Source organism: Equus przewalskii, chromosome 10 (genome assembly GCF_037783145.1).
Source record: "Equus przewalskii isolate Varuska chromosome 10, EquPr2, whole genome shotgun sequence".
Classification (NCBI taxonomy): domain Eukaryota; kingdom Metazoa; phylum Chordata; class Mammalia; order Perissodactyla; family Equidae; genus Equus; species Equus przewalskii.
This window is the reverse complement of record NC_091840.1, coordinates 50,949,414-50,970,988: the sequence shown is the minus strand read 5'-3', so window position 1 is coordinate 50,970,988 and position 21,575 is coordinate 50,949,414. Positions and strand designations below refer to the sequence as shown.

Below are 21,575 nucleotides of genomic sequence, written 5' to 3'. Positions count from 1 at the left end.
GTTTGTTTAACAAATGGTGCTGGCATAACTGGCTGTCCATCTGAAAGAAAACAAGTTAGATCCTAGTCCATATACATAAGGATAAATTCCAGGTATGTTAAAATTTTAAATTTTTAATAAAAAAAAAAGATATGAGAATCACGGGATAAGGTGAACTCTCCTAATCCGGAACCCAAGCGTGCCCCGGCTGGCATTCCGCCTCTTCGATTGGGCCCTTCGAGGGCTAGGTCATTGGACATCCAGCCAATGAGGATTGGGCATGTGCGGCCCGCTCAGCCAATGGGACCAGGGCGGGAGATTTGAAAGGAACTCGGCTGGGGCGCGGCTGGGCAGGGCCATTCGTTTTCCAGCGGCCAGCAGGGTGGCTGCGCCACCGGCTCCAGGTGAGCTGCCCTCCTTTCGCGGGCCTTGCTCCGAGAGGACAAGTGATCGGGCAGGTCGGGGGTCCGTTGGGCGAGCCCGCGCGCACTCCGCCAGCTGCCGGGCGCTCAAGGGTGGAGAGAGGGTCCTGGAAAGGGGTGGGGCCGGTGGCAAGGCGGGGGCAGCGAGGCAAGCACCCGGGTGCGCCCTGATGTGGCCAGCGTGTAGATTTGCTCCCTTTCACCAGCCCCAGGCAAGCGCTTCCGGCTAGATCGATCCGACCCCTCCCGCTCTCGCTCCCTCATTTTTCTGCTTCTCATGGCTCTGTTTCCTTTCTCTGCCCAGCTTTCCTCCCCCTTTCCCTCTAAGGATGACCCAGAAGGAGAACGCCTACCCCTGGCCCTACGGTCGGCAGACGGTAAGGGCATTCCCACTTACCCTCCACCCCCACACGCTTGGCGACTTCCTGCTTGGAGATTCGAGGTCCTGCAGAGGCGGATCCTCTAAGCATTTTCGTCCCGTTTATGCTCCACTATATGGGCCCCAAGAGTTTGCTGGCAGAACCCACTCTGGTCATTTGCAGCCACATCCTGTCGGGTGCTGTGAGGAGCTCTGCAGGGCTGAGCCTACTTGTCACATACAAATGATATCTGGGACTGAGCAGGCAGGGTCTGGCCTTCAGGCCATGATTCCCAACCTTTGCCCTGAAAAATATATGCTAAGCAGTAAATAGAAATAGACTCATGAAGGATTGAGATAAAGTTTATAAGTTTAAAAGTTCCAGGACCAGTCTAAATAATTTGGAATTTATTTTAATGACTGGTATGAGGTAAGGATCTAAATGGGTTTATTTTCCAGTTGTCTCAACACCTTTCACTGAAGAGTCTACCCTCTGATTTGAAATGTCACCTTTTATGTATATTAAATTCTCACATATATGTGGGTCTGTTTCTGGACTCTGTTTTGTTCAACTTGCTTATTTGTAAATTCTGTACTAATATCACAGTTTGGGAACAGGTTGGAAGGGGCACTGAGGCTTTCTTCCACTCCTGGCTAAAGAAGAAGGAAGGGGCCCTGCACAGGCTTTGCTCCCCGTTGGCGGGGCTTGGCCATCCTGGAGGGTCCATCTGTTCCCCTGTCCCCCAGCTCCCTCCCTTGTGGAGCACTGAGTGGGGCTATCCAGAATGGAGGCTGAATGAAAAACCATTGTCACTTCTACACTGGTCACTCTCAAAAGACAGTTATGTATATTACTCAGAAGTTGATGGTGAGAAGTGGTCCAGGGCCATCACAATAGCCCTCAGTGTCTGTCCCTAAAGCCTGGTGTTGCAAAGGGGTAGATACTGGTATTTGCTGCAACATTCAAGGCCTCAAGGACCTTATGTTAGCCTTAATAGGCTGAGCTTTTAAGGGGCTATGAGAATGCCTCTGTGCTAAAATTCATTGAATTGTGGGTGTTCATTACTGCAGCCCTCTACTGCCCCCTGGGGTCGGGAGCTGGGTGAATGAGTGGTGTTACAGACAGGACTTGAGAGGTTGGACAGTTTCATGCCTGAGAATGTGATGTGGGCCAGGGCCAAAGAGGTGAAATGTTAGGTGTTGGGTTAAGTCCTTTGCTCCACTTGGGTTGTTTATTTAGAACCCATTTTGATATGGGGCTCTGAGCAGAGTCTTGGAGCTGAGTAGCAAAACTGTGGTCTCAGTGTTCCTCTTTGAATTGGGGATGGGTGGGTGGGTGACTCTATAGCAAGTACTGAAATGCTGCTTGCAGCACATTCCAACCCGGTCACTGAGACAAAGGCACCCTCAGAACTCACTCCTGCTCCTTCTCAGGCTCAATCTGGCCTGAACACCCTGCCCCAGAGAGTCCTCCGGAAGGAGCCTGCCACCCCATCTGCACTTGTCCTCATGAGCCGCTCCAATGCTCAGCCCACAGGTAACTGGGATGGGGGAAAGGACAACCTGAGAGGACTAGAGTCTACGAGGAGGGTGCATGGATGAAAATGTCAAAGGAGGGCCTCAACTTACCTGTTCTTTCCTTAGTTGCCCTTGGCCAGAAGGTGATGGAGAACAGCAGTGGGACACCCAACTTGTTAATGTAAGTGCCCAAGCCTTGGGGTGGCAAGAGAGGAGGGAGACAGTGAACACTTAGGAGATGAGGGAGGTAGAAGCTAAGGGCCGGAGGAGTGGGGGCGGGGGTAAGAGAGCCTGATCCATCCTCAACTGCCCCGAAAAGAAATGGGGCTGACGTGCAGGGGGAAAGCAACCTCAGATGACTGACAAACCAGTGCTCAGCTGCCTTCCCCCCCGACTCTCTAATCAGGCGGTCCTTCACAATTGATGACTTTGAGATTGGGCGTCCTCTGGGCAAAGGCAAGTTTGGAAACGTGTACTTGGCTCGGGAGAAGAAGAGCCATTTCATCGTGGCCCTCAAGGTCCTCTTCAAGTCTCAGATAGAGAAGGAGGGCGTGGAGCACCAGCTGCGCAGGGAGATCGAAATCCAGGCCCATCTGCAGTACGGGTCAACGCCCTCTGAGCCCCAGCCCCTCTGCTCCCTCCCCCCCAGCAATTCTTTCAGCCCCACCACATCTAGGCTTTTCTCTATAGTTGTGGCCACTTAGTCACATTGAGCTCTCAATCCAGAAAGCTGCCTCCAGTTCCCACTGGCCACTGTCAGCCGTGGTGTTGCCAGCCTGGTCCAAGTCGGTCCCCAGTTTACCCCATTTGGGACCTGTCATCTTTCCCATTTCCTTATGCCAGGATGCAGCCCGAGTCCTCCTGTCTCTCTTCTCCCAGGCATCCCAACATCTTGCGTCTCTACAACTATTTCTATGACCGGCGAAGGATCTACTTGATTCTGGAGTATGCCCCCCGGGGGGAGCTCTACAAGGAGCTGCAGAAGAGCCGCACTTTTGATGAGCAGCGAACAGCCACGGTCGGGGCGGGTGGGCACCTGGAGTGCCGGTTGGGGGGCCCTGAGGCTAGGGGTACGCTGCTCGCAGCCGGCGATGCGTCCTCGTCTGACTGCCTGTCATTGGCTCTCCCAGATCATGGAGGAGCTGGCAGATGCCCTGATGTACTGCCACGGGAAGAAGGTGATTCACAGAGACATAAAGCCAGAGAATCTGCTCTTGGGGCTCCAGGGAGAGCTGAAGATTGCCGACTTTGGCTGGTCGGTGCACGCGCCCTCCCTGAGGTATGGTGGGACAGGAGGGCAGCCCTGGGTGTGAGGCTGGGACACTCAAAATAAAACTGCTCCAGATGTTGTTACCCAGATACATTTCGGTTTGTCCTCATGTAAATACAGACAGTAATATCTTTACAAAAATAGGAAACGCAATTTTGTTGCCCAGATTTCTTACTCTATATTTGGGAGCCCCTTGCCATATCACTGAGAATACTCCCACATCATCTTTAGTGGCTTCATAGTGTCGCATAGTAGAGATGTGACCTGATTTATTTAAGCAGGACACGCTTGGTGGACATTCGAGATGTCCCCAGTTTTTCCTTTCCTTCTAAGGCAAACATTGCCCTCATGTCTGATTGTTTGAAGAGCCATCCCTCAGTGCGGAAACACTGAGGCAGTGTGTAAGCCCTCCTCTGGGGCTTTCGTTTATATCTTCACCCCATCCCTACCCCAAAGGCCCTGTCAGAGCCTGGCTGGAACACTCCCCTGGGGCATCCTGGGGTCCCTTGGCTCCCTGTCAGGCAGCAGGGAAAGGAGAGGCTGTCTGTCTCTGGGACCCCTGCCCACTCACCCCACCCCACCCAGGAGGAAGACGATGTGTGGCACCCTGGACTACCTGCCCCCTGAGATGATTGAGGGCCGCACGCACAATGAGAAGGTGGATCTGTGGTGCATTGGAGTACTCTGCTATGAGCTGCTGGTGGGAAACCCGCCCTTTGAGAGTGCTTCACACAACGAGACATATCGGCGCATCGTCAAGGTGGGAGGGCCGGCCTGGCTCCCTGGCTGGGACTTGGTGCTGGCTGCAGAGGCCAGGGGCTGGGAATTGCAGGGCCCTCTGTAACTCTCCAAATTGAATGGGCAGTCAAGGAGAAAACAACCAGGCCGAATCTGAAGGAACCCTTCCTTCGCCTTTCTCTACTTCTGCAGGTAGACCTGAAGTTCCCCCCTTCTGTGCCCGCGGGAGCCCAGGACCTCATCTCCAAGCTGCTCAGGCATAACCCCTCAGAACGGCTGCCCCTGGCCCAGGTCTCAGCCCACCCTTGGGTCCGGGCCCATTCTCGGAGGGTGCTGCCTCCCTCTGCCCTTCAGTCTGTCCCCTGAATTGTCCCTGTCATTTATTCGGTTGTGTCTGTGTTTGTGTGTCTGTATATGTGTAGTTGGAAGGAGGGGTCTCTGGCCTGTTCCCTTATCTGTCTTCTACCTCCTTTTTATTTAATAAAAGCTGAAGCCTTTTATACTGATGAGTGTAGACGTTTACAGGTGGAGACTTTGCTGCGGCGGCGGCTGTCTCCCATGGGGAGGAGGCTAGGGAGTTGCCCATGCTGGGTGCCGGGATGAACGTTGCGTCACTGCCCCGGGAGTGCTCACCTTCAGCTTGGATGCCCACCCCGTCAGCTCCCAGCCGCCTGCTCCCCTGTGTCTTGTCTTTCCCCTGCTCTGACTTCCAGGGTCTGGGGGAGCTGGGACCGTGCTCCACTCTGCTCTGCCTGAACACCAGGCGTCTAGCCCACCTTCTCTTTCTTCCCGCTCAATTGTCTGACCTCTAGTCTTTCTCCTGGTTCAGTCCTGTCAACCCAGGAGCAACTGAACATTGCTGTACCCTAAAAGTTGTCTTTTTTTCGCTTGTTTGACAGCTCTGGTCAGGATCTAATACAAGAGTAAATAGGAGCAGCACTGACGGTGTCTTGTTCCTGACCTAAGGTTTCAGTGTTAAGTAGGATGCTTGCTATAGGTTTACCCCATTTTACAGATAAGGAAACTGAGACACAGCGGGGTTACATAATCTGCCATGAGTCACACCGCTAATAAATGAGGGAGCCCAATTTTAAACTCAAAGTCCATAGTCTTTAATACCATGCTAGAGTGGTATAATGATGCCTTTCCACAGCACACACATTTATTTTATATATCACAGAATTGGAACAGGAACTACAGTTTTTACTGTTACTATGTATAGTCTTTAAAAAAAGTCCTTTATCAGGTTAAAGAAAGCCTGTTCTCTTCCCAGTTGGCAAAGGGCCGGTTTTTTCATACCATGAATAGGTGCTGACCTTCATCAGATGCTTTTCTGTATCTGTCATTTGCTCTTCTGATCAATGTGGTGAAGTACATCAATAAATTTTCTTATTTTTATTTTATCTCAGTTATTCACGCTGTATTTGATTCCTAGAGCAGCTATAACAAATTACTACAAATTTGGTGGTTCAAACAACAGAAACTTATTATGACAGTTCTAGAAGTTCAGAATCAAGGTGTCTGCAGTGCCACACTCCCTTTAAAGGCTCTAGGACAAAATCCTTTCTTGTCTCTTCCAGCTTCCGGTGGCTCCAGGCATTTCTTGGCTTGTCTGCATAACTCCAATTTCTGCTTCCATCTTCACATGGCCTTCTCTTCTCTCTCTGTCTCTCTCTGTCTTATAAGAACACTAGTCATTTGATTTAGGGCCCACCCAGATAATCCAGGATGATCTTATCTCAAGATCCTTAATTACATTCGTAAAGACCTTTTTCCAAAAAACCTCACATTCATAAATTCCAGAGGTTAGGACATAGACATATCTTTTGGGGCTAGCATGCAGTCCACAATACGTACCCAGAGATTAAAACAACTGAACAATGTTATATGGCTTTTTTTTAAAAGCTAACTGTTCATTTCTCTCTTGCCAGAGATATCCAGTTCCAAATCTTTTTGCTGTTTTGTTTTGCTTTTAGTATTTACCATCTATTTCTAAATCACATGCTTCTGTTGCTACTTCATAAATCTTCCATTTTAGGCATTACCTATTATTTTCCTATTTCTATTTCCTATTGCTATAAAATTTAAGGATGTCCCTCTTTCACCCCACTGCCACCATACACATGTACATTTTTATGTCCTAGCATCCTTCTGATGTAGTTATGTCATAATTCTGGTTAGGTTTATTCGACAATAGTTATTAAGAGCCTTTGACATTCCAGGCACTGCTCTAGAGGCTGGAGGACAGCAGTGAATGAAAGAGCAAAAATTCTCTGCTCATGGACCGTGCGAATCTGGAGGATCAGTGCCCAGTGTTTATATTGTGGCCATGAAATGGTCATACGCTGACTCACGTAGCATTCCATTATTTTCTTTTCTTTACAACTTTTAATTATCTCTGAAGTCAATAGTCGTGCCATTTGCTCAGTCTCCAACCTACAGATCACTAATCCACCCCCAAATTCTCCCCAAGTCTGAGCACTTAACAGCTGTCAACATCCATCAAAGTGTCACTTCATTGCGTCACACGGGCCTCAGATGGAGTATATTTTATTATTATTCAGGTCTCAGTGTTCTCTAATTACCATTATGATTTCTTCTCTGACCCAGGAGTATTTCGAAGGTGCTTTAAAAATTCCGAATGCAGGGGCTGTGCCCTAGAAGCACTCTGCCCGCATTTCCCCACTCTCACCGCCAAGCCTCTTATGCAGATGCTTCTGACTCCTAATTCTAATGCCCCAGGCTCCGCTTCCCCAGGGCTTGAGTTTGAGCGCTGTGTTGTCTCTTAAAAAAATGTTTTAATTTACACAAATTAAATGAGTTAATGCACTTATAAATAATATGAATAAGGTGAAATTCCACTTTTCCAATTATACTAATATCAGATACGAATATCAGTTTGGTAACATATCTTTCTAGTCCTCTTTCTTTGTATTTACGTTCATGTCTGTATACTTCTAGAAAACAGCATTGTCTTTAGCATGTGGACATTTCTTTAACGTAAGCTATATTGCACTGTATGTGTTGTTCTCTCACTTCCTTTTTGCACGATGCCTGAGAAGCCTCTCGATGACAGTTTGGAGAGATACACTTTGTTTTTTAAAACTGCTGCACTATAATCCTTACTATGGATATTCCTAGGTTCTTTCAAAGCCATTCTGTTGATGGACATGTAGACTATTTCCGGTGCCTTGTACTGGGGCCATGTCTTTGGCGTGCCTCCTTGTGCTCCTGTGTGAGGGCTTCTCTGGGGAGGATCTAGAGAGGGACATGGCAATGCTGGGTCATAGGGTACGCCCAGGAAACCTTTGATAGGATGCCCAATTGCTCTCCCGCTCCCACCAGCGGTGAAGGAGGGCACCCATTTTCCTGCAGCCTTAATGCCGACTAACACCCTCATTAAGTCGCCCCACGTGTTGGCTTTGCCACTCCCCAAGCCACCAAATCTCCCCACATGCCTCCACCCTCATGACCTCCCTTTGCAGTTGTTGGAGAAATAGCAGAATCAGACAGGGCTCTTTTATAATCCGACCACCCACTCTCCCAAGCTACTCTCTTCACGGGTCAGCTGCCTCCCCACTCCCACCCTCCAATGGAAGAAGTGCCCTGGTCCCTAGGAGGCAGCCCCTCCAGGTGTGCTCTGGCCCCCCTCCTCTTTCCATTCAACAACTTCACTCCAGCAATTGTCCCTTTTCAATTCTCTTTTTGAACATTAATATGTTCCTTTTTTGCTGGATAATTCTCATCACTATACGAACAACCAGTAGCTTGACCCCACCTCTTGTGACTCCCAATTTGCTCTCATAGCAAAATTTTTTTTGAGCACATTGTCTACACTCACCATCTGCACTGACTTCCTCATCTCTGTGCCATGACATTTGTCAGTGACCAGTGCTTGACCCCTTAGAGACTTTTTTAAGAGGCATCCTGGCCTGTGTCCCTCCCCCAACCCCGCCCTTCAGCAGCTGAAACTGCTCCAGCCAAATCCAATGGGCCCTTCTCTGACCCCACCTCGAAGCCACATTCAACAGGGGTGACCTTTCTCGTCTAGAAATATCCCCCTCCCCTCCTTCCACCTCCAGAACCGCACTAGCTTCTTTTCCTCCTGGCCTAGCTAAGCCCCTCGAGCTGGGCCCTCCTCTGAGCCCTGATGGGGGACCTGGAGGGACTCTGCTGGGTGCTCTTTTCTTCCCCATCTACACTCTAATCACACTCCATCCCATGGCTTTAAACATGACTCCTACATCAATATCTCTCACCTCAACCTCCCCATCAAGTCTAAGACTCATATATCCTTGGCATCTCCACTTACTGTATCGAATAGTCTTCTCAAAGTTAACACGCTAAAACAGTACTCTCAATTCACCACCCCGCCGCCACAAAAAACCCCCATATTTCCCCCATCTCAGTTCATGGTGCCATCATTCACCCAGTTGCCGAAGCCAAAAATCTAGGAATCACCCCTGGTTTCTCTCTTTTCTTCTCCACCAGCCCTGCCTTCCTGCCGTCAGTCAAATCCACTGAGTCCCAGCCCCAGCTTCCTTCCACGCAGACTCCGTTGCTCTCAAGCTAGTTCAAGGCCCCATCCCTTCTGGCTTGGATGATGGCTAGAAGCATCCTCACTGTCCTCCCTGCATCCATTCTGGGCCCTACAGCCCATTCCCCACACAGCGGAAGTTAGAGCTCCTCATTCCCAGGGTCAAAACCCTCCTTCGCTTTTTCACTGCAGTTACTTAGAATAAAATCCAAATGCCTTACCACGGTAGGGGTCCTCCATCGGTTTTCAACTCTGGCTACCCATCAGAATCAACTGGAGGGCTTTAAAAGAAAATAGAACTCAGACCTCACTCTAAGAAATTCAGACTTGACTGGTCTGGGTTGAGACCGGGGCATTCGTATGTTTTAAAACTCCCCAGGAGACTCTGAGTGAAAAATCCCCACCCAAGGAGATCCTGTTCCTTTCTACTTCTCCAAGCTCATCTCTAACTTCTCATCCTCTTCCATCACTAAAGCACTGGCCTCCTTGCTGTCCTTTGAACATGCCAAATTTGTTTCCACCTCAGGGCCTTTGCACCTGCTCTTCTAGCTAGAATGCCACTCCCCAGCCTATTTTGAGTAATGGGAAGAATAGTGATCTGTGCCATGACCTTTCTCATTGACTTGTGCCTGACCCCTCAGAGACTTTTTTAAGAGGCATCATCTCACTCATGAAAATTCTGAGTATCCACAGGCCAGCCTGGTAGCATAGCGGTTGAGTTCATGCTCTTTGCTTCAGGGGCCGGGGTTCACTGATTCAGATGCCTGGTGCGGACCTAGCACCGCTCCTTGGACCATGCCGAGACAGTGTCCCACATAGCACAACTGGAATGACCTATAACTAGAATATACAGCTAGGTACTGGGGGGCTTTGGGGAGAAGAAGAAGAAGAAGAAAAAAGAAGATTGGCAACAGCTCTGGTGCCCATTTTTAAAAAAAGAAAATTCCAAGCATCCAGAGGAAGAGCCACCCCCCTAATATAATGTAAAAATGTGATATAATTCTACTTCCCACCCCACATCCCACTCAACAAACATCCTGCTCAACAAACCCCACAAAGAACATGAGGGCCTGTGCTCTGGGGCGTGCAGAGAAAACTGTCCTAGTTGACATTCTTCTGAGTAAAGATATCAAAGTGATGAGTCCAACTGACTGCGACATTTGCTTACTTTGAGCACTTGATGATCACCTTACCTTCCCACTGAATGGATGATGACAGAAATAGGAGAAATGAAAAGCCACTTCTCTTCTTCCCTGGGTATCTGTTCACGTCCTCCCGAAATGGTAGCAGACACTTCTCTCTGGAAAGACAGTCTGCATTTCCGTGAAGTGGAAGACAGGCTGCATTTCCGCGCAGGGGTGTGGGCACCGACCAGAGTGGGTGGAGTGATCTGTCCCACCCCACATCATGGCACTAGCGGGTAGGGGGCTCTGTGGAGGAGCGAGCTTTCACTTCCTGTCAGCTTGCCTTAGTTCTAGTTCCTTTTCCACGGCTTATTAGCCATGTGACCTTGACTAAGTTGTTTAATTTTTTTGAGCTGTTAAGATGGAAATAATCTTTCCTTTCCTACAACATGGTCTCTTCTCTAGTGTAGTAATGTACCTGGATCTAAGAAGCATTTAAAAATATAGTCCTGAGCCAGCCCTGCTAGCCAAGCGGTTAAAGCTCACTCCACTTTGGCAGCCGGGGTTCAGTTCCCGAGCGCGGAACTACACCGTACTTGTGTGTCACTAGCCATGCTGTGGCTCACAGAGAAGAACTAGAAGGACTTACAACTAGGATATACAACCATGCACTGGGGCTTTAGGGGGGAACCAGGAAGAAAAAGAGGAGAAAATTGGCAACAGATGTTAGCTTCGGGCGAACCGTCCCTTGCAATATATATATATATAGTCTTAATCTAGAAAGGATTTCAAGTAGTTTACAAGATATGTAAAGCAGAAAATGACATAAAAGTGGGACTACATTCCCCAAAGAACATACATAGATAGCAAATAAACACAGGAAAAGATGTTCAACATCATTAAATTAAAGCCATAATGAGATATTGCCACTTATTAGAATGCCTACAAAAAGCAAGACAGACAGGACAGACCTAAAGGGTTCGACTGTAGGTTTTCCAAAGGAATGGAAAATGGAATTCCTAAGAAGAAAAACTCCCACACATGGGCTGCACTTCAAGCAAAGAGCTTTCGAAATTTAGAATAGGTTAAAAGGAGAGATGGTGAGGCAGCCTTTTGGAGAAAGCCACATTCTCCCAGTGCCCCTGTATCTACTGAGCTTTGCAGTGTTACAAACCCTCTCTGGTCTTGTTGGTGGCATGATTCTTTTTTAATAAAAGTCTTCTATTTTGGGTACCTCATTGATTATGTGAACGAATGAGTCTAACAACTGGAACAGTTGTACTAGTTTTACAGACTGTCTCCTAATGGTGTGGCTTGAAACAAAACTGGGTGATTTGACTGAGTGACCTAGTGACCTCTAATACCACAGTGAAACTAGTTCAAATCTTCCTGAGATAACTGGATGTGTGGCAGCCATTTTGTGCCCATGAGGAGAGATGGGGTGAAGACAACTCTGCAGACTGAGGGCGACAGAGCATAAAGATGGAAAGAGCCTGGGTACTTGATGATTTTGCTGAGCTGCTGAATTAACCAACCCTGAAGTCCTTGGCCATTTTTCTAATATATGTGTCTTTTGCTAATTTACTTGTAAGGTCAAGGGATATTAACAGTTTGTCATATACTTTGCCAGTGTTTTTTTCCTTTCTGCAATTTGTCTTTTAGCACAGGGCAGTTTTTCTACGTTGAAGTTTTCAAGTTCTACATTGTCAAGTCTATCATCTTTTTCCTTTATGATGTCCGACTTTTGGCCTTACTTTAAACAACCTTCATCACACCATGCTCATAAAAAAACATGCACCTCTGTTTTCTTTCAGTACTTTTCTGCTTTTTCATTTAAAATTGTGACCAAAATGGAATTTTTTTTGGTGTAAGGAATGAAATAATGTTTTTGTTTTAGTCCAAATAGCCGGTCTCTTATTCCATTTATATAAATTGATTCAAGATGCCATCATTTTCTTCATATATGAAATTCCAATTTACAGGAATTGCATAGTGTGCAACAAAAAAATGTGTATTCATGGGGCAGCAGAGAAAACACGGGCTTTTAACAGGACACTTGTCCCTAATTGCAGTAAAACATCCCTCTCTAGCTCCCTGCCCTGTGTAATACAGGCATCTTTTTCCAAAAAATGTTTTTATAAAATATTGACAAAAGGATTCCAAAGCCACATGAACGGAGTGTGCATATGTCTGAAAGAGTCACATGTGACCATCAGAAGTGGCTGACAGTTGCTGACAATGACAGGCAAGCAGGAGAATTGAGCCCTTCCTGTGTGTGTGTGTGGTGGGGGGGTGCTCCCACTTCCCAACAGCTTAAAGTGGGGGAGACCTGCAGTGCAAGAGGTGGTAAACTTTATCTGTAAAAGTCCAGGAAGTAAATAATTAAGGCTTTGCCGGCCATATGGCCTCTGTTGAAACTACTTAACTCTGCTGCTATAGCCGAAAAGCAACCACAGACAGTATACAAATGACTGAATGTAGCTGTATTCCAATAAAACTTTATGGACATTGAAATTTAAAGTTCATGTAATTACATGAATTTTCATATTCTTTAGATTATTTTTCTTTTTAAGATTTTATTTTTCCTTTTTCTCCCCAAAGCGCCCCCAGTACAGAGTTGTATATTTTTAGTTGTGGGTCCTTCTAGTTGTGGCATGTGGGGACGCTGCCTCAGCATGGCTTCATGAGCAGTGCCATGTCCACGCCCAGGATCCAAACCAGCAAAATCCTGGGCTACCCAAGAGGAGTGTCGGAACTTAACCACTTGGCCATGGGGCCGGCCCCTTTAGATTATTTTTCAACCATTTAAAAATGTAAAAACCATTCTTAGGTCACAGGCCATATAAAAACGGGTGGAGAGCTGGATTCGGCCTGTAGCCCATACTTTGCTGACCCCTAATGTCGTGGACACTGTGGTCCCTCCCCCACAGGCCCTCCTCCCTGCCCCATTATGTTCCAGGAGGAGCATAACGTTTTAACCTAATCAGTTAATTCTTAACACCTTGCCAGGGTGATTGCTTCCGGATGCTCTGTCCGAAGTCGGTCAGACATGTATTACCCTGGCCAAAGTGATTAAATTGGGCATGTGAATCAGGTTAGGCCAATGAGATGTAAACAGAAATTGACGGGAGCTTTTGGGAAAGATGCATCTTTGTTTTTCTGCGAGGTAAAATGGAAGCTATTCCTTTCTCCCCTTCTGGAAGGTGTGGGAATATATCAGCCAGGGTTCCTAACTGTGTGCAACAGAAAACAATTTGGGCTCCCTTACGCAGAAAAAGGACCTTATAATAAGTATCCTGGGTAAGTCACAGCATCTCCAGGAGTGCCAGGAATCTCTAGGAGGACCAGGCTTGGAGTCCACACCGCCAGGAAAAACTCCACTGCAGAAGTGGTCCCGTACATCATGGTGGAGCCTGAGCCACGTGCCGGGGAAGCTGGGAAACGGACTGCTTGGCATTCCAGCTTTTGTAGTGGAAGATGGGTTCTGCCTGATGAGGCGGGACAGGTCTCAAACGTTGGGATTCAGACCCTGAGAGGCCAAAAAGGATGACGAATGATCCCGGGACTGAATGTTTTTGTCTCTTGCAAAATTCCTATGTTGAAGCCCTACCCGCCAGTGTGATGGTATTTGGAACTGAGGCCTTTTGCGATAATTAGGTTTAGATGAAGTTACGAGGGCGGGGTCCTCATGATGGGATTAGTGTCCTCACAAGAAGAGGCCAGAGAGCTAGCTCTCTCTCTCCACCATGTGAAGACACATCAAGAAGATGGCTATCTGCAAGCTGGGAAGAGGGGCCTCACCAGGAACTGAGCCAGCTGGCACCTTGGACTTCCCATCCTCCAGAAATGAGAGAAATAAATGTCTGTTGTTTAAGGCACCCAATTTGGGGCCAACCTGGTGGCATAGTGGTTAAGTTCACACGCTCTGTTTTGGCAGCCTGGGGTTTGCCAGTTCAGATCCCGGGTGTGGACATGGCACCGCTTGGCACACCATGCTGCGGCAGGCATCCCACATATAAAGTAGAGGAAGATGGGCACGGATGTTAGCTCCGGGCCAGTCTTCCTCAGCAAAAAAGAGGAAGATTGGTGGCAGATGTTAGCTCAGGGCGAATGTTCCTCAGAAAAAAAAAGCCCAGTTTATGGTATTTTGTAATAGCAGCCTGAGCCGACCAATATAACCCCCAAAGAATGATACATGACATAGCCGTATTGCCCCCATGAGGAAGCCTCCTTGAGATAAAGCTGCCCCCACAGACAGCAATCAGGTCTTTCAAGACAGCATTAGGGCACTGAACACAGGCTTTTCTGATGTGCACTCTGTCTTGAGACCATTATTGCATGACAATAAATTCCCCTAGGTTTTTTTTGTTGTTGGTTTAACTTGTGTTTTCTGTCACTTGCTGAATATAGAGCAACTGCCTACTGAGGGGTAAAAGGAAGACAACGGGGGTGTCAGTCCTAGAGAGAGATGGAAAAGCTGAGTAGACCATTGGCCTCATGGTGTATTAGTCAGGACTCTGGGTACACGTGACAGAAACACATCTTGAATGAGTTCAAGCCGAAAAGAGGAAATTAACAGCTTGGGGTTATTTACTTCATAAATATTTATTGAGCACCTTCTGTATGTTAGGCACTGTTCTAAGCACTGGGGATACAGATGAGAACAAAACAGATAAAAAGCCTTACCCTTATGGAGGTTACATGAGCAAGGAGCAAAATATATGCTATGGAGAAAAGGCAGGGAGGGAAGATCTGGAATTGCTGGGGAAAGCGGCTGCAATTTTAAACAGGTTGTAAGGGGGGCTTCACTGAAAAGGTAATATTTGAATAAGGACCTGAAGGAGAGAAAGGAAGGAGAAAGCCCAACCTGAACATTTTTCTTGGTAGACTCAGCTTCAAAAAAAAAAAGGGCAAGAGCAAGTGTAAGTCCCTGAGGCGGGAGCATGTCTGTCTTGTCAGAGGAACAATGAGGAGGCCAGTGCGGCTCCCTCAAGACCAGTGAGGGGAATAGAAGGAAGAGACGAGATCAGAACAGTACTAGGGCTCTGATCTTCATGAAGGGCCATTCATTTATTGGATATTTTACCTAGTGGCAAAATCACACATCATCCTCCAAGGGAAGAAACTCTCAAACCTGAGCGGGCAGGAGACAGAGAACAGATGGCAAAAGCATTGGAAGGCCCTTAAGCCGGCTTCGCTGTCCACTGTGAGTCCCTCTGGGCAGCTCATGCGCTAGGTCTGTTAGTCAGGACGCTGGAACCAACCATTCATGCTGAGAATCCTGGTTTCGTCCTTCCTGACCACTAGATGCGGTTGAATCGCAATGGTCCAAGCAGGATATACTATTTCCATCCCAAGAACCTCTCTTAGGAACCGCAAGTCTGGTCCCCACTGGGTGTGTCTGCTGAGCAACAATTGTGGGCGGAAACAGTCTGAGCCCCGCCCCAGAGGACGCCGGTATTTCAGGACCTTCATCTTTAAGCTCTACCCCCTCAACTTTTTGAAAGGGCGGGGCGACGAGGGCAGCTGTCACCGTCTTCTCTCCACCCCGCTGGCTCTCACGTGTGGCCGGCTGTTCAATAACAGCTCTTCTTCCGGGACTTCCTGGTCGCTGCGACCAATCAGAGTGTTCTCCCCGTCCTTACCATTGTCAGCCGCTGCCAATCGGCGCGTCTCTACCAACGCCCCTTAAAGGAGCCGCCGACGCCTCTGGAGCCGGGACCGACCAATTCCTCGGTTCCTGCCTCCAACTGCAGTATGGAGTCGCCCCGGGGGCGGCCTGGGCCCCAGGCGGACCTTCTGGCTCCGGGGGAACAGCAAGCCGCAATCTTAGGTGGCGGGCCGAGCCGAACGCCCTCTGAGCCGCCCTCAGGCCTCCGGTTATCCGAGGAGGAAGAGGCCGAGAACGTTGGGGGCACGAGCCGCCACCCCAGGGCGTCCCCGAAGACTTCGAGCTGCAGCGTCGTCCACCCGCCGGAGCGGGAGGCTCGGGAGGACGAGCCTGGCCGCGGAGGCACGCCGTCTGGGGCGGGGAGCTGCCGGGGGGTGCCGGGTCCCGAGCACGACCCGCATGGGTCCTCCCGGCGCAAGGACCCTGAGCCGCCGGAGGACAAGCCTGCATCCGAGAGGGCGTGCCGTCGAGGGAGCCCGGGAGGCGGCGGGATGGATGCTGAGCAGGAGGAGGAAGACGACGAGGAGGTGGCGGCAGCCGGCAGGGTTGGCCGCTCGTTCTCCAGCCGCCTTCAGGACAGCCGCAGCCTGGACGGGCTGAGCGGGGCGTGCGGCGGCGTTGGGTCCGCAGCGGGTGCCGAGTCTGGTGCGGGCGGCGGGCGTCGCGCCACTATCTCCAGCCCCCTGGAGCTCGAAGGCACGGTGAGCCGCCACGGCGACCTCACTCACTTTGTCGCCAACAACCTGCAACTCAAGATCCGTCTGAGCGGTGCTCCTCAACCCCCGCCTCCTGCCCCTGCGCGGCCCTGTTCAATGCCCGCACCCACTCCGGCCATCCCCCCCATCGACCCCGACGTGCTGCGGGACCTGGAGCGTCTGAGTCGGGAGCTGGGCGGCAGAGTGGACCGTCTGCTTCGCGGGCTGGGTGGCGCCGTGCAGGAGCTGACAGCGCTGAGCGTGGGCTGCATCCAGACCTACCGCGACGCAGTGGACTCCCTAGGCGAAGCCGTGGACATGAGCATCAAGGGCATGTACACCCTGCTGGCACGCTGCGAGGAGCTGGAACGGGCTCTGCAGCCGGTTCAGGGGCTGGCGCGCCAAGTCCGGGATATTCGACGCACGCTGGAGGTGTTTGAGGCCCTGTGCAAGTGACCAGGAGAGCAGGAGAGGCCAGGCCAGGCCAGGCTATGCCAGGGCCCAGCAGGATCCTAAGGACTCTTCAAGGAGCCCTGGTGGGAACTGCCTGCTGAGCCTAGGCCTATATATTGGAGGCTCTTCCAGATGCATTTAGCAAGGCTGAAACCGTTTGCTGGGCCTTATGTGGTTGTATATGGGGAAGTTCTAAAGGCTCTCCTGGTGGGAGGGGATGATGCTCTGCTTCTATTCAGTTGGCCATCTGTAGCTACCTTGTTCTCCCCAACTCTCTTCCCTAGCTCGAGTACCATCCCTGGGAACCCAGGGCTTTAGGTCTCAGGGTGGGAGACATGACTGCCACATGTGATCAAGAAAGTAAAACAAAGGAGGCCCCAGCCCCCACTGTGGCCACCCTAACTCCAGTGGCTATATCTCAGGTGCCAGGGACTGTGGGAGCTTGAGTGGTCTTCGGCGACACACCATGCAGACAAGGATGCACACCTGCAGATGGATAACCTCCTGCTTCTGCCTGCTGGCCCCCTACCTTCCCACTTCCCCAGCCAGAACCGCAGTGGAGCTAGAAGGAATGCATTGCATGGTAGAGGGGGTGAGTTGGGAGGGACTGCTCTCAGGGTTCAGGCAGAATTGTTGCTGGTTTTGAAGCCCACTTTTGTGGCGTGTTCTAATCAGTTTTGGCTTTCCGAATGTTTGTGGAATTAAAGTGCTGCTGCTGCTAAGGCTGAGGCTGCATCTGTATGGGATTACAGGGATTGGTGAGCCAAAGGAATGGCAATGAGGGTCGGTCTTTTTCGTGGAGCTCCCTTGGGGCTGGTGCTGGGAGTGGGGTGGAGGTCCCAGGCTACATGGGGAGGAATATGGTTCCTGCTCTTAGGCAGCAGATCTGAGAGGAAATGCAAGACACAGATATGGGCTCAGAAATCTCGTAAAAGCAGAAATGGAAGCAAGGTGCTCCAGATGAGAAAGGTAACGGGTCATCTTCTCAGATCGGGAAGTAGACAGTTAGGGGCTGGGCAAATTGGACATCTTGGCTCTGGAGGAAGACCGGAAACACTTGTTAGCTCCCTGGCCCCATTTCTCACACTCTGCTGATCAGTGCCATATGTATGGTTTGAGACACTCTTTGTTCCAACCCCTGGCAGCCTTCTGTTTACAGGTCACATAGTAAGTTCCAGCAGCCCATGTTATAGTCGGAAGATTTAGAATGAGAGATCACAAAAAGAGCTCCAGATTCGTTAAGGCTTCCTCCTCCCACTCAAGACACTACCACTTTGGAATGAGTTTCAACGCGTTTCTCTTTTGGGTGTGAAACACTCGAGGACTGGGAATGTTGTCCTGGAAGCCTTCTCGAGTTAACAAAAAATTCCCAGTATGAAGTGCGAAAACAAGCGGCTGGCCCGTACGGGGATCGAACCCGCGACCTTGGCGTTATTAGCACCACGCTCTAACCAACTGAGCTAACCGGCCTCCTGGCGCGGGCCTCCAAATATGAGCCTATGTAGAATTCACATTACTGCTCAGCGCTGTCCTGAGGAAAACTTAAAAATGGGTAGAATTGCTTTGGGAGGCATGAAAACAGAATACAAAAAATGGATCGCTGAGCATCTCGAGAATAGCCCAGCTGCAATACTGACAAGCACAGAAGGTGCGACCCTGGTGCTTGGCGGATGTAGAGCAGAAGACTGACAGCGCGCACGCTGCGCCCACGCACACAACCAGAAGTGGAAAACGCCACCTGATAGCTCCCGGTGAATTCCCAGAGAATTCCCGGAGAGGATGGATGAACCTGTGGGAAATTCTATAAGCCGAACGCCCAGGGACTCAGCGACTTTACCCCCGCCCCTCGAAGGGTCTGCAAAAGCTATAACAGACTCACGAAGGCACCGCTGGGATTCGAACCCAGGATCTCCTGTTTACTAGACAGGCGCTTTAACCAACTAAGCCACGGCGCCCACCACGAACATTCTTGCACCTGTTTCCCTGGGCAGGTCAGCTCCACTGCAGGTGAGTGAATGCTTAGGTGCCCCAAATATCCAACCTTTGCCCGGACTGGAAAACGAAAACCGTGGCCGGGGGCGAGAGACAGAGAAGCGGTGACACGGAAATTGAATCTAGGCAGACGGAAAGCAACAAGAAAAATCCTTGGTTTGGGATCACAAAAACTAATCCTAGACCGCGTCAACCGCAGGCCGACGAGGATGGGATTCGAACCCACGCGTGCAGAGCACAATGGATTAGCAGTCCATCGCCTTAACCACTCGGCCACCTCGTCTACGGGAGCGCGGCTTAGCATCTTCTCTCTGGGGTCTGAGCTCTTACTTCTCAGTGGACCTACCCATGTCGTGAGGGAGTGCGGTCTGCGGGATCCTGCCCGGCGTGGCAAAAACGAATCGCCGGGTATTGACCGAGCGAGAGACGCTCTCGCTTGCCCCAGCGCCCGACCCTCCTCCCTCTGGACCGAGCGATCTCGAGCGTGCGCCAGTCCTCAGGAGCTCGGCGATCGGCCCGGACCTACGGAACCCGCAAAAAACACCGCGAGAGCGTTGGGCCCCCGCGACGGGGCGGCTCGGGACTTCGCGCCAGGAGCCCTCCCCTTCCTGCTTCTACGAGGTCTTCTTCTCGGACCCGGGAGCTGGGGCTCGAACATAGTTGAAAATGAGGGGAATAAATAAAAATGACAGAAGCAATAGGGCTGGAACTGACCCCGACGTGATTTGAACACGCAACCTTCTGATCTGGAGTCAGACGCGCTACCGTTGCGCCACGAGGTCGGCCGGCCAACGGGGTGGACAGGTTCCCTCATGACCACTTGTCGGCCAGGCGGTAAGGGTCCCGGCTCTCGGGACAGAGAGCCGAGGGCCTTCCTGAACTCCTAAAATCCTGCGGCGTGGTGCGTGCGCTCTCTCGCCGGCCTCATGGGACAAGCAGGGCCCGCCGCACCCTTCAGGGCAGCGGCTTTGTGGGCTCCGGGTTCAGCCGTCCTTCCCCCTCCCGCTCCCCGGCGTCCTGCCCACCACCACCGGCCCTGAGCTGGTTACCTGGGGGACCCAGGGCTCCCTGCGGGGACAGACTTGCGCCGAAACTGATGGAACGACGGACAGCAGGCCGAATGTGAGGGAGTCGTGCCAGAGCCCAGGACACCTGAAGGGGTGAGAGATTAGCTGCTCCAGTGGTGCGTCTCCGTGCTGGCGGCACGTTGCAGTCGTCTGCGGAACCTTCCAGATAACCATGCACGAGCCCCAGTGTCGGAGATTCTGATTTAGAAGCCCAGGGTAGAGTCCTGGCGTCCCTAATTTCTCACTTTTTTACAATTTTGAGGAATAAATTACATACAATGAAATGCACGGATAAGTATATATTTTGATGAGTTTTGACAAATGCAACCCACAACCCTTTCAAGATATAGGACATTTCCTTCACTCCGGAAAGTTCTTTCCTTTCCCTTCCCAATCGATCCCCGCCCCTCCCTTTGCAGAGACAACTACTGTTCTGATTTTGATCACCATAAACAGTATTTTTTAAAGCTCTCCATCTGAGATAGAGCTGGGGACTTCTAAAGAGGGATACCAGAAGCTGGCAGAGACCCCCGTTTGCTTCTTGCAGGATGAGAGGCATTCAACAGGCCAATAGGGCAAAAGAAGTCATGGTGTAGCTCACTCCTTCCCTTCCAAGCCAAATGTCAGCACATTCTGCACAGTGGCTCTCCGGAAAGTTATCAAGAACCACAGATATGTCAAAGCCCACAGATGTTTCTCAGGCCTGGCCTTAATTGACTCAGGGCAACATATTCTTTAAGAGCCTTCTTTCTCTCTTGGTTGTCATGACACTCATCTGCTGCCCTTCCCCCAGCTCTCCACCCAAATCCCCCCAGTCTATTTTTCTGTCCCTTTCCCTCACAGTTCTGCCTTCTCTGTTCACCCTACGCACCTTCCCTGGAGTCAGCCATCACCTGTGTGCTCAGAGCTCCTGAATCCCTCTCCCACCTCTGGGTTCACACCCCAGTGCCTACTGGACACATCTACTGTCAATAAGTGATCACAGATCATAACGAGGACCAGTGAGATATAAGAGACTGTGGTGGTGAAGAGCTCAGATTCTCAAGTCAGGCTGGATTTGAAACCTGGTGTCATCAGTTACAAGTTGTGTGATCTCAGGCAGGTAATATACTCTGTGCCTCAGTTTCCTTGTCTGTGTCTAAATACCACTTTACAAAAGTTAATTTACGTTGTGTAAATTTCACATAGAAAAGAAAAGAAACAACTCAGGGGTCAACTTGAAGAGGTTCCCACCAGCCCAAACTGAGACTGTTTGAGCATCAAAAAAGAATAACTGCGATGGACTGAAACACACAAAAGATGTTGAAGTCTACAAGTTCACAGTGACACTAAAAACAACTAATTAGTCACTTTTGGAGGAAGCAAGGGAATCAACTCATTCTGAAAGCAGGTGGATAATGGGGGGCAAAAATCACACATTTATCCAGCCTTTCCTGTATGACCTGTATCTCATGGTAAACAGGTTGATGAGGACACATCCTTATTTATAGAAGAATCCCAAGTGATAAATGCAGAAGGAATTATAGAATTAGGACATCCTATTGTGCAACCTCTCATGAAATAATGGAGCTGGGTAGTGATGATCAATTAAAGCAGGAGGTGAAAAATTGGTGGGGAACTTATATAATGGTTGCCTCAGTCTGACTACACCTGAATCTACTGCTCAGACTTAACACCAGAAAAATAGAGACAAGCAGGCATTATGTACCTCCTGATTTGATGGAGTAAGAAGTGCCAGGTACCACCCATGA

The 21,575-nt window shown here is 50.0% G+C and overlaps 2 protein-coding genes, 1 long non-coding RNA gene and 4 other non-coding genes across 9 annotated transcripts; 2 read left to right on the top strand and 5 right to left on the bottom strand.

Moving 5' to 3' along the window:
* Positions 1–278: 278 nt before the first annotated feature.
* Positions 279–5,688, top strand: AURKB (aurora kinase B). 3 transcript variants are annotated; one of them, XM_008539912.2, is made up of 9 exons: positions 279–383; positions 706–778; positions 2,194–2,296; positions 2,404–2,458; positions 2,684–2,875; positions 3,157–3,295; positions 3,408–3,556; positions 4,133–4,307; positions 4,478–5,688. In XM_008539912.2, exons 2-9 carry the CDS (start codon positions 731–733, stop codon positions 4,649–4,651), a joined length of 1,035 nt encoding a protein of 344 aa, XP_008538134.1. In that variant the 5' UTR covers positions 279–383; positions 706–730; the 3' UTR covers positions 4,652–5,688. The 3 variants fall into 3 exon arrangements, with proteins under 3 accessions (XP_008538134.1, XP_070419432.1, XP_070419430.1); XM_070563331.1 differs by lacking the exon at positions 2,684–2,875 and having other exon boundaries at positions 300–383; XM_070563329.1 differs by lacking the exon at positions 706–778 and having other exon boundaries at positions 312–383.
* LOC103564274 (uncharacterized) lies at positions 5,374–10,184 on the bottom strand. The gene is made up of 3 exons (XR_548032.2): positions 10,016–10,184; positions 9,044–9,103; positions 5,374–7,543 (listed from the first exon to the last, which is right to left on the bottom strand). It is a non-coding gene; the product is annotated as an uncharacterized lncRNA (long non-coding RNA).
* Positions 10,185–14,544: 4,360 nt separating this feature from the next.
* BORCS6 (BLOC-1 related complex subunit 6) lies at positions 14,545–17,487 on the top strand. Its single transcript, XM_008539913.2, has one exon. It carries the CDS (start codon positions 15,704–15,706, stop codon positions 16,766–16,768), a length of 1,065 nt encoding a protein of 354 aa, XP_008538135.1. The 5' UTR covers positions 14,545–15,703; the 3' UTR covers positions 16,769–17,487.
* Positions 17,488–18,161: 674 nt separating this feature from the next.
* TRNAI-AAU (transfer RNA isoleucine (anticodon AAU)) lies at positions 18,162–18,235 on the bottom strand. The gene has a single exon. It is a non-coding gene; the product is annotated as a tRNA-Ile (tRNA).
* Positions 18,236–18,646: 411 nt separating this feature from the next.
* On the bottom strand, positions 18,647–18,720 carry TRNAT-AGU (transfer RNA threonine (anticodon AGU)). Its single transcript has one exon. It is a non-coding gene; the product is annotated as a tRNA-Thr (tRNA).
* A 238-nt stretch (positions 18,721–18,958) lies between these two features.
* Positions 18,959–19,040, bottom strand: TRNAS-GCU (transfer RNA serine (anticodon GCU)). The gene has a single exon. It is a non-coding gene; the product is annotated as a tRNA-Ser (tRNA).
* Positions 19,041–19,467: 427 nt separating this feature from the next.
* On the bottom strand, positions 19,468–19,539 carry TRNAW-CCA (transfer RNA tryptophan (anticodon CCA)). The gene has a single exon. It is a non-coding gene; the product is annotated as a tRNA-Trp (tRNA).
* Between the last annotated feature and the right edge of the window lie 2,036 nt (positions 19,540–21,575).